The following is a 13043-nucleotide window of genomic DNA, read 5'->3' as shown; positions in this document are numbered from 1 at the left end:
TAGGAAAATTTACAAACATATAAGGAAACAAACATCTTATCTATTGATGAAGTGACAAGAATGAAGAACTGTCTTAATAGAAAAATTTCCACTTACGGCATGCTTCTTAGCAAACAGTTCCTTCAATACAGCATTACAGTACTTCATCTGTTCACTCATTCTCCCTTTCTTTGGCTTTGTACTAGGTTGCTGAAATATAACATTATTAAAAAAAAAAAAAAAAAATTTTAATGAGAAAACTCATTTTTAGAACACTATTACACTAGAGCAGTGCTTCTCAAACAATATTTGGAAATATTTATTTTTGACACCTCTCACAAATGAAGTATAAAAAATCTTAACTATCCCTCAATCCCTTAGAAATCAGTATCCCACTGCTGAGTGTGTTAAAACAATCTATCCTTGATATACTGTCACCTTAGTGACAGTATATCAAGGATAGATAGTTTTATTAGAATATGGTTAATTTTTGTTATTACAAGCTACTCTGTTTCAATCAGATATTATTTACTAGGTGCCTTTTCCTCTACTCACCTCAATCACCAACCCCATCCCTAAGCTCCAAAAACTGCAAAAAATATTACAGCTGCTGTTTTTGAAGCTTAGGAGGTAGGGAATGTTGGTGATTGAGGTGAGTAGAGGGAAAGGCACCTAGTAAATAACATCTGATTGAAACAGAGTAGCTCATAATGACAAAAATTAACAATATTCTAATAGAACACTCAGATGATAGTATATTTACTTATTCTGAATGAATTTTGTATTTGGAAGAGGCTAATTAAATCATAATTAAAAGATAAAATGAAAATGTAAAATTAAATTATTTGCTTATTTCTTACCCTGTAGACACATTGCTGAAAACTGCTTTGCAGACAATATTTCAAATTATGTTATTTTCAGCAAGCTCTTTGGCAACTATAACACTAAGTAATAAATTTTAGAAATAGATTCTGTTTATCTGCATCTCTTGGTGTTTCTTTATGAATCTGAGAATGGCGATTCCTAATATGACCTTAGTTTATGCACAGTAACAATGGCTTGTCCAGAAATGAAGAGAAGTAAATATGCAATAATACTATATCGGATATATTACAGTTTAACTTCTATACAAAACAGAGTATTAATCTCTGCTACAAGTAAGCAGACTAAAAAAAAAAAAAATCACAAATTAAAAAAGTATAATATACTCCTTAGGTTAATCAAAAAACATATATTCACCCATTGTAGCTTTATCCCACCTTCTTTGGTACCTCTTCACCACTGACTGTAATATTTGATGCAATCTCTCACCAAACCACCAAGATTTGGTCAAAAAGTCCGGGTGAGATGAAAGTAATGCAGCATGACAGACATTCTGCATCCCATTTTTCTGTAATTTTTGATCAACTGTCAACTAGTTCTTTGTGAAATTCACTCTTAATGTTACCAAGAAAGCCATTAGCTATCAGTGAAAATGGCAACTAAACATTTCACTCTGCATCAGTCATTTTGTCTTCCAGTTTTGGTGAAGCTTCCTGCTTCACTTTTGTGGACCAATAAATATACCACATTTCTGTCACACAATTTTGGAAAGTACACACACATACACTGAACAGTCTCAGATTGACATGGAGCAGTAGAAACAAGACTTGATATCTTGGAACTAAGGGATTGTTTATGTTGTGTGCACACGCACGCATTTGTGCACATGCCAAATTGCAAATTAATTCTTGCAGGCCATTCTCTTCTCCCATAGTGTTGATCTATGCCCTTCTGTCCCAGAGGCAGAGAAAGCGAGGTCACTTAGAGAAACAACCTTTCAAATCCACAAGAAACCCCAGCACCTTGAAGCCCTCACAGAAATCACATTTATACTGGCATACTTGATCTTCTCTAATACATGCTTCACATATCTATAGCCTTCTTTAATATGAACAATGAATGCAACAGGAATTGATAGGTGCATATTCCCAATGTCAAGCAATTCAGCTTTTATACCTTTACATGAACTATCTACAAAAAGATGCTATTCTTCTAGATTGCAACTACTACCAATTTCTTCATAAAGACAAATCATATCAAAACAATAGCAGATGGATTTTGGAATAGTATAAAAACATACATAACTGACATGTCTTTTTCTGTATGTAGAAATCTTGCAGCTGGGATTCAGTAGATTCTTTGAACTGGATTTAGTTAGGCAAAGTCTTTCATTAAGTCATCTAATTCTTGCTGATTAGTGTAATGGTACTGTACTCGAACAGGCTTCTGTGATGTAATCTTGTTTACAAGATGCATGCATCCTGTTCACCAAATTCATCTCTAATTCTGCAGACTCTCTCTGAAAGGCGGGCTGGGAATTGGCAGGGCCTCACTGTGTGCACCCTAACAAAAGAGGATGGTACGTTGGGATTCATTACAATTTTTCAATCTGCAGACTTTAAACTTGATATACAGGGTGTCTCAAAAATATTGATACAAACATTTAGGGGAGGTAGGTAACATCTAAAGGAATGTGAATCGCATAGGAACCCATAACCAGAAACGTCACAGGAAAGTAGTAGCAGAGGCACAAGAAGCAGAAATGACACAAGACAGTAATTAGTGGCAAAGATTTATTTGACATAATATTAACAATGGAGTACGAGATGGATGCATTTCATGATGTTACAACAGATGCTCGAAGGTTCCACCATGAGACTTGATGCATGCATGACACCAACGCAGCATGGATTGGCAGAGACGGTCGAACACACCTGGAGTTTCTTTGACAGTAGCAGCAGCGCAGACGAGTCTCGCCAAAGATCCATTTCCATCTCCATTGGCAATTCATACATGATAGACTTGAGGGCCCCCCACAGAAAGAAATCAAGGCTCGATAAATCAGGTGAGCGTGGGGGCCAGGCAACGGGTCCACCACGGCCAATCCATCGACGCCCAAAATGCTGTTCAAATGGTCACGAACACACCTTCCATAATGGGCAGGCGCCCGGCCATGTTGAAACCAAATGTTGCGACTCACATTTGCTGGAACATCGTCAAGTAACCCTGGTAGAACTTGTTCAAGAAAGATCCAATATTTAGCGGAGTTCATGTGGGTTGGTAACAGGTATGGGCCGACTAAACAGTCACCAAACATACCTGCCCACAAATTTATTGTGAAGTGATGTTGTGCCACATGGGGGCGCATACCGTGTGGGTTGTCGTGAGCCCACACGAGTTGTGCTGATTGAATAAGCCTTCCCGAGTGAAATAAGCCTTCCCGAGTGAAATAAGCCTCATCTGTGAACGAAACATAGGCCGGAAAATTCAAGTCTTGAACACTTTCTTGGAGAAACCAAAAGCCACACGTGCAGGATGATCTTGGGGGAGCAGTAACTGAACCCTTTGGAGATGAAAGGGGTGTAAGGAATCGTGGTGCCAAACACGCTGTACACTGCAACGAGATACTCCTAAGACAGAGGCAACGGCACATGTGCTGGTAGTAGGATTATTCTGGACGGCATTCAACACACTTTCTTCCATGGCAGGAGCTCGCATTGAACGTGGTCTGCCCGCAATACTCCTGTTACCTCTAAATGACCCATAATCGCACAAATTTTGATGCATATGCGCAAACAAACGGTGGTCCGGTACACGTCTGTCTGGGAAGCGTTCTCCATAAATTCATTGAGCAGCTCGTCCATTGCCCTCTCCTAATCCATGCACTAGGTGTATGTCTGCCAGCTCACAGTTCGTATATCGATGCATGCTCTTCGTGCGGCGACTACTGCTTGAATGAGTAAACCAGAAATTTTCCCTCTCGCGAACTGATGAACAGCGCCATCTACCGACTTACGGTGACATTTCCAGTTATGGATTCCTATGCGATTCACATTCCTTTAGATGTTACCTACCTCCCCTAAACAATTGTACCAATATTTTTGAGACATCCTGTATATATATCCACTATACAAAAGGAGAGTCATCATAATGATTTGTGGGATCTCTCCACTTTTGAGATATAGAAATGGTATGCATACTTATAACTATGAGAAAAACCATCTCTAATGCTAACCACAGCAGAAATGAGGTGCCTACAACTTGTCTTGATCACCTATAGGTATTACAAAATAGGCTTCATATACTTATGTAATACTTAGTGGTGTTACAGAAAAGTTAAACCATGAATTTCCAAAATATTGGCACTAAAGAAAAACCAATGACACTGCTGGATTCAACACACAAAATATATAAGAGAAACAGTTAGATATATACATAAACATTTTTGTTTCATAGCATATGAATTTTGATTGCAACAATAGTTCTACATTGAGACAAGTCACTTATAGCTAATCATGCTCAAAGAGGAACTTATTCCAATTTATGAAAAGACCAATGAAATTGAACATTCACCCCTGATATTTGTTGACTGCTTTTAGCGGAAGGTAAGTGTACACAGAACTGTTTGTTCTTGAGATTAAAATGTAAATCATGCCCATCCTTCATATATTATATGAGTAGTAGTAATGATGTTACTATGTTTCTCAGTGGTTAACACATTAAATGAACAGTAAATGATCGAATTTGAATGGTTATCAACAACCAGTCACAACCAATAAGCTTATGAAGCAATTATTAGCTTATAGAATTGAAATCACACTCATAATGCACTTAGTTACTAATGCAATGAGAAATAAATTTATAATATAGAGAGATTTTGAAATTTGTTTTCAATCTAGCATAATATTTTTATATTTGTCAGTGGTGATGCAGTTTCACAGTATGTGATCATGAAGACTTCAGGTGATATTCTAACCTTTATCGATGTATTATGCACCATATAAGAATCTTTATTATCCACATTTTGTTTTATCATTAAAAATATATTATAAAGTATTTTTTCCTAATTAATAAGGTAAAAATTCCCTGGACAGTAATTGAATGTAATTTAAATTTTAATTTAATTATAACATAAAAATATTTAAAAAAAGAGAAAGAAAAGCCCTATTAAAACACTACATATCAATTCTAACCTAACTCAGCTATGAATCATTTGAAGCTTGGTTCTATTAAGTCATAATATTGAATGAAATCTTATTACACAGTGTCCATAATTTTTTTCAGCAAACATTTCTCAGTATGGCAAATGAAATTAAAACTAAATTTAAATTGCATTAAGTTAACTCCACGATGTTTAAGCTTTAGTCTATCCCAATTTTTCTTGAGTTTGGATGAGCATATGTTGGGATTATGTTGAAGCGAAAAAAGTAAATAAACAAAATAAATGTAGTGCATGAAAATACTGGTGAAAAACCCAGATGACGTACAGTACTGGAATAATTTCGCTTCTAAAGGACAGCAAATATTAGCCATCTGTGTGGCTCCTATGTGAAGAAAAGCTACTACATATCATGCCAGTCATTGTTTTTTACCACAGACTAGAAGTTGTAAAATTCTATGGTCACAATTAAAATTATCAGCCTAATATTTATAGGTGAAATCAGTAAGCACAAGATGTTAAAAATTTATTCAACTGAAAACTATTAAATATGATGATTTATCCACAGGCTAAAAGGATAACAGAAGAACCAAGGTTAGAAATCTCTCTCTCTCTCTCTCTCTCTCTCTCTCTCTCTCTCTCTCTCTCTCTCTCTCTTTTTTAATCATATGCCTTCTTTTACAAGCTACACTGACAAGGTTAACAAACTTAGATGGCTTAAGTGAACTGTAGGTTCTTGTATCCAAATTTTTAATGGTTCTCTATATACTTTGGTTGCACACTATATTTAGATTGTATTAATAATCCATATTACTTCCACTATACTAAAAAATTGGGGTCAATATTACTTTCTTCTAGACAGTTGTTAGTTCTGTGCAAATTTTAAATCTGTCCTAGCACAGAATACTGTTCCCTCAATTGAGGTGGTCCCCACAGAGGTGCTCTTAAATTCACTGACTAACTGAAAGAAAACTGAATTAGCATCTGTAATTCCACTATATCACCAAACAAACATTTATTTTTCTGAAAATATTCTTTCCACTTCAGTTCTCTGGAATGATCTTGCTTCTTATATATTTTTTGAAAATTTCTGAAATGTAAGTCCAATGTCTACACTAAGTATTATGCAAAAGCATTATAATAATAAATTCCTTTCACATGGTAAACTGGTGGACATACACGGTGGTTGGGGGGGAGATTATCCCCACCAAACATGAAATACATTCCATTAACAAAAATGCTCAGAACTGAGTATATTCCAGTGGAGAGTGATCTGAAATAAACGGTGCTGTCAAAGGATGAGTACTGTGCAAATCAGATTAATCACCTGGCTAATTTGGTGCATATTTAAAAATTAATTATTCTTTTATTCTAGTTGACCTTTAATTTTATATCCTATGTTTATTACAATTTAAAATGAAAGCAAGTTATCTGATTACAGGAGTCGAACTTAACCACATACTCTTAATAAATGTATTAAACACAGATCTCCAATAAAGGAGGGGGGGGGAGAATTGGTGAGCTTGACAGTACGGAAAAAGGCAGCAAGGAACAATTACAGAGAGATGGGCAATTCGGATTCATATAATAAGTCTATTTGCAGGATCACAAAGGGGATTAGGCAGGCAAAGTCTGAGAATCAGAAATCATTAGCCATGAGTGCCAAGGAATTTTATTCATATATAACTGCTAAGAGAAAAAGAGTAAACCAAATAGACCTTTTTCTCAGTATAAATAGCAGAGTCACAGAAATCCAGATGTTGATGAACAGAACAGATACTCTGTACTGATTTTCACAGTAGACTAAGTCTCTTTTGGGATATTCCGGTAAATTTTGGGATATTTCATTGTGTGCACTGTAAGACATGTGATATTTCTGTTACATAACAGTCTAACAGGAAAAACTACTGAGCTTGTAACTGATATTGGTAATGCCCCAGATATCAATGGCACTTACCTGGCCAAAGTGAAAAAGGCTGCAAAAGAATCTGACAAAACATTTAGGATTAATTATGAGGTTTTCAGAAATAATTCTGTTGGACTGGAGGTCCATGTCTCACCAAAGTGCAGGCATACGTGCATGAGTGTGTGTGCGCGCATGCACTAAAGATTAAATCAGATCAATAACTATAGGCCAGTTAGTTGACAGGGAAGCTCATGAAGTCTATGGTTCAATATGCATTATAGGGTCATTTTTTTTTTTTGAAAAACAGAATATTCTACATGGGTCATATGTAGCTATGTAAAGGGAAAATCTCAACAGACCAACCTGGTAAATAACTGTGATACAATCACAGAAAATATCACAGACTCAAAATACTTGGACTATAGCAAGGCTTTTAACACACTTCCATGTGGGAGATAGCTGGATTCTTGAGCTAGAATCTATTTTGACCATGAGCAAGAGATCCTAAGGTGAATTGTGGGACAGCTGAAGGAGAGGATCAGAGTTATATGTGGCATCTCTCAAACATCAGTGCAAGATGAACAAAACACACAAAGGTGAATAAAGAGTATGATGTTGAAATTTGCAGATGACTGTGAGATTGGCTAATAGGCTCATTTTCTATTGAATCAGTTCGGGCAGGTTTCATGGGTGGTGGGAGAAATGGCAGTTATATTTTAAGGCTATCAAACGTACGTTTCTGAGCTATCAAATGAGAAATAACTAAATAATACATTGAGTGAGGTAGAGCTAAAGGATATAAATGAGAAGACAGGTTTGGATGTATTGTCACAACACAATCAGACATTAATGTCAGCATGAAGTTTCAGTAAGGGGACAAGAAGATTCACAGTCTTATTGGTAATTGACCATACTTTTGCATCTGGGGAGATGAAATTTATAGTTCTGCTAACACAATTCAACAGTGAGATTGCAACTAGAATAGTGTGCTTAGATATGGAGGACACAGTTAAGGAAAGATTGATGATTCATTTGGTAAGAATAGCACAAAGGTATGACAATATGAGAAAGTGACTACAGAAATATTTGGGAAGGTATCTTTGCGCGCGCGTGTGTGTGTGTGTGTGTGTGTGTGTGTGTGTGTGTGTGTGTGTGTGTGTGTGTGTGTGTGTGTGTGTGTGTGTGTGTGTTAGGTGTCTTGCTATTTAAATTGAATAATCACCTTTTTTACTGAAATCCTTGTATTTTACGGAAGAAATGATATGTGCCGAAATTGGCAAAAATCAAAGATTTTTGTCCAAAAAAGGCGAGAAAACTGAACATTTTTTCTCTAAACTGCGATGTGCCATATTAAAGCATTGGTAAAGATATTTTCTTCAATAGTTTGCTTAATTTCGGTTATTTCTTAACAAAACTACTCATACTATATTACCTAATGGAGATATCCTAGGAAACACTCGATTTTTATCGATATCCTTAAAACAAAGATGTGTGACAGCGATGACAGTGTGACTGCATCCCATAGTAAACCAATGGGAAACATCTTTCCTTCAAAAGTTCGTGTAATATCGGTTATTTCTTTACAATCCCTGATCACATTACATTATCTAATGTAATATGATTGGGGATAATATGATTATGGTCTTGAAAACCATGTATATTGGCAGCCTTTCTTAATCAGATGACTCATAGTTTCCAATTTATTTTTACCTTTTCATCTCCATTTTTATTACCTAGTGCCACTCCACCTTGTGTATAACAATCTGACACTATCTAACCAGGAAGAAACATCATCTACATGCCAGTTTCATTTTTACTGATGACTGAAATAAACAGCGGACAGACAAATTAAGGTATTTTCATTGCTTGATTTTCATGTTTCCTTTCTTTTCTTCCACCTTTTTATGTACAGATTTCTGTTCTGCATCAATAAACAACACTGAACAGCTCCACTCTTATTTCTTTTTTAGTTACTGTTATCACTTAAACTGTGTCTTGAAGTGATCACAATAAGCTCCATCCACTGTATATCAAAGAGAGATCCACCTTTCACAGACTCTCAAAACTCAGGTTAGATTTGTACAATTAAATCAGTGCTCATCTGAGAGCAGGGGTACATACTACTGGATTGAGATTATGGTCTGGAATTAAAAAAAAAAAGTTTTAATCAAAAAGGTTACAGATTGGTGATTAGTTTTTGGAAATTACTAGTTATGCAGATAAGCTTCCAGTTTTATTTAGTCACTCTAAGAAACACTTACCATATATGCTATCACAAATTTGCTATTTCAAAAAACAAAAGGAGGGGATAAGCAGTAAGAATACTAATAATACTAAGAATTAATATGAAGGCACATCAGCAAGAAAATTAATTCAACAAATAATTACAGTAGAGCACTGATTTTTAAGGCATGGCTCAATAATGGGATGGATCATCTGTGTGTGGTAAATGGATGGACAAAAAGTGAACTGAGTATGTCACTGAAAGGAGGAAATAATTTAATAACTTTGATCACTTACACTTTGGATATATAATTTTTCAATGCATTCTGAACTCAGCATGGCTAAGTATGTTTATGAGAGCTAAAAACTGTCAGTGAAGCAAAAGAATGATTTGTTAACTGAAATAAGTTATAATAAATAAATTTGAAGTTATATAAAATGCTAGAAGTAATTTATTATTGTGTGGAAGGGCAAATAGTGCACAATATAATCAAAAGTGACAGGAAGTTAAGTTTAGTACATTTTGTATTGAAATTAGCAGCAACTCTGATCATAAAATAAAAAATAAATAAATAAAATGAAATGGAATAAAAATTAATATATATATGTATATATATACATATTTACTGAGCCGATTCCCAGCCCATTGGTCATCATTAAATTTGCTAAGTGTTGCAAAAATAAATTTCTGTAATAACTATATGTGTTTTATTTAATAAAGTAATAAAGATATTTAGTCATATATTACACTGAGTGGACAGAAATCTCGCCCGGATAAGGGCAGTCACATGGCAAGGCATTTATGTATTCACACAGAGTTCTTTACTTATGTAAACTAGAAAGAAAGGGGATGAATCAGATTGGTCCACTTGATATCAATGGTTCAACTGTTGATGATCCTGCTCAAGTAGCTAATAAAACAATGAATATTTTGCATCTACATTCACACATGGAGTTATTCAGGGAGGGGAATGCCAGAGGTTTATTAAACTGGCAGTAAGCTAGATAATCTGTAATAACTGAGAGTAAGGTGGAGGAGAAATTGTTGAAGATAAACATAAGAAAGGCACCTGGGGTGGATGGAATCCATCCAGTTATATTAAAGGAGACAGCAAAGGAAGTAAGCAAACCCTTAGCCATAATTATGAGAGCTTCCTTGGACACAGGGGAGATACCCATAGACAGGAGATATGCAAATATGACCCCAATCCACAAAGGAGAATCGAGGGGGGAGACACAGGTAGTTACAGACCTGTTAGTTTAACTTCTGTTCTAGGAAAATTAATGGAGGCACTGGTTAAAGAAGCATTGCAGGATCACCTAGACAAGACTACAATTATAACTCGGACACAGCATGGTTTCGTTAAGGGGAAGTCTTGTCTGACCAATTTAATTAGATACTATGACGTAGTCACAAAGGAACTGGATACAAAAATAATTCTGATATCATATATTTGGATCTTAGAAAGGCTTTTGATACTGTTGCACATGGAAGACTGCGGCACAAATTGGAGCAGTCTGGCACTGGCTGCAAGTTGCTGCTATGGATAAAGGGATGGTTGAGTAGGAGAAGACAGAGAGTGGTAATCAATGGATACTACTCTTCGTGGACTAATGTTATTAGTGGAGTGCCCCAGGGCTGTGTTGGGTCCATTGTTTTCTGTATTCATCAATGATACTGATGATGGTCTTTCAGGCTTAATGTCCAAGTTTGCAGATGATACAAAGGTTGGCAGGGTTGTTAATGACACTAATGACAGTACGCTGCTGCAAAAGGATCTAGAAAAGTTGAGTAGATGGGCTGAGGGGTGACAAATGAAGTTTATCATTGACAAATGTAAAATACAACGTATGGGAAGCAGTAACTCCAGAGTAATGTATCAACTCTATGGTACCACACTGACAGTGGTAGAGACTTGGGGGGTAATTGTGCAGGCAGATATGAAGTTTTCTGAGCAGTGCAGATGGTCTGCAAGAGTAGTTCATGGTGCCTTGTCAATGACATACAGGAATTTTTCTAGAAGGGATAAGGAAGTGATTATCCCCTTGTATAAGGCAATGGTCAGGCCACACCTTGAGTACTGTCTACAGATATGGAGGCCTCATTTTAAGGATGTAGAACTGCTGGAATGAGTACAAAGAAGGGCAACAAGATTAGTGAATGGAACAAAGGGTTGCTCTTACGAAGAAAGGCTTAAGTTTTGCAGATTATAGTGTTTGGAGACTAGGCACCTGCAAGGTGATCTGATTATATAAAGCCTTGAATGGTTTGAGCATGCTCAATGCTGATGGGATTCTTCCTCTTGCTCAGAATAATCATCTGAGAGGGCATAAATTCAAATTGAGGAAAGACAGTTGTAGGATAGATGTACAGAAGTTTCCCTTTAGCCAGCGGGTGGTTAATTGCTGGAACAAACTTGCATCTGTCGTAGAAGTTGATAACTAAAACAGATTCAAGGCAGAACTAGACAAACATTTGGAGCGAGTTGATGGGTGAAATGAGAAGGGTCTGTGTGTCTTTTTTTGGCTGATGCTATATAAGCTTGCTTTCTTGCATCACGTGCCCTGCTTATACTAATTTCTGTATTCAAGAAAGTGTTTCATAGGAATTTCCATTCATACTTGCTGCTCTGCTGCCCATAATTCTGTCACATTCCTGAGTGGAGGATGAAAAGCTCGAACGGACCTTCCCACAGCATCCCAAAGATGCTCCACGGGGTTCGTTTCCGGTGAACGGGAAGGCCTTTCCATTGTTGTAAAATATGCGAAATGGTTTTCGAACCATGTTCTGGTCACCAGGGCTCTGTGGAGAGGTGACATCTCCAATCTTCAATTATCCAAGGTCCAGTGTCAATGTTCTCCGTGCCATTACACAGGACTCTACACCCAGCTGAAGGGTAGAGTCCTGTGTCATGGTGTTAGCAATGGGACTCTGGTGGGTCAGAGGCTCCCATAACCTACTGTGGTTAATGATCACCCAATGGTCTTGGTGGAGAGTTTCTGGCGCCTCCATCATTGAAATGGGCAGTGATTTGTGCCACTTTTGCTCTCCAGTTGGTTGCAACAATGCGAGACAAACGTTGACGGCCACTATAATCCACCACATACTGCCCACAGCGCTGTTCACGATGAGATACGACGACCGTAGCCAGGTGGGAAGGAGCAACAGTGCGTAGCACACGCTTCTTGATTAGACCGGGGTTCGAGCCCGTCACCACCAAACACGGAGGGTGTGGTAAGATCAGGGAATTGACCACTGCATATTCCCCGAGCAATATGGCCTTAGTTGCTAATGCTCCTAAAAACCAAACAACAACAACAACGATGAGATATTATTCCAAAAATGGCGCAGTCCCGATAAACTCTTGATAATCTAAGGCGCATTTAGGGCTAGAGCCTCAAGCTGCGAACAAATTTGGACTATGTATATATAAAGTGCTTTAGCATCATAATACACAGCCATTTCTGAATAAACAGAAAATTTTTAAGGCGGCATCGTTTTAGGTTATATCTCATAGTGAATACCTTAACAACGAGTTGCCATGATATTGCACTACTTCGAATAAGTAACGCTTCACCTAAGCAGAAGACTAATGTTACTTATTCTCAGATAGGTACCACCACCCAGACGGCACCGTTTCAGGGCTATTTGGCCCTTCTTCGGTGAGTGGGTAGGTACCCAAGTGATGGAATGATGGCAAAAACAGTTATGAAGTATAGCTCCACAATATGAGAGATGCCTGATGGTGTATGATGTATTTAGACTAAGGTGCATTTAGGGCTAGGCGCATTTATATATACATAGTCCAAATTTGTTCGCAGCTTGAGGCTCTAGCCCTAAATGCGCCTTAGTCTAAATACATCATACACCATCAGGCATCTCTCATATTGTGGAGCTATACTTCATAACTGTTTTTGCCATCATTGCATCACTTGGGTACCTACCCACTCACC

At 37.1% G+C, this 13043-nt stretch overlaps 1 protein-coding gene across 13 annotated transcripts in view; it reads right to left on the bottom strand.

Moving 5' to 3' along the window:
* Positions 1-13043, bottom strand: part of LOC150087201 (bromodomain-containing protein 2-like) — a 736023-nt gene that overhangs the window by 506108 nt on the left and 216872 nt on the right. For all 13 annotated transcript variants that reach the window (XM_090373020.1, XM_090373014.1, XM_090373018.1 and 10 more), the window contains one exon: positions 97-189. In XM_090373020.1, the coding sequence (XP_090229146.1) occupies positions 97-189 (93 nt within the window). The remainder of the gene's footprint in view (positions 1-96; positions 190-13043) is intronic.

Source organism: Mastigoproctus giganteus, chromosome 4, assembly GCF_048544385.1.
Source record: "Mastigoproctus giganteus isolate SK-2022 chromosome 4, ASM4854438v1, whole genome shotgun sequence".
Classification (NCBI taxonomy): Eukaryota; Metazoa; Arthropoda; class Arachnida; order Uropygi; family Thelyphonidae; genus Mastigoproctus; species Mastigoproctus giganteus.
The sequence above is the reverse complement of the archived record's forward strand: the minus strand, read 5'-3'. Positions and strand labels throughout refer to the sequence as shown.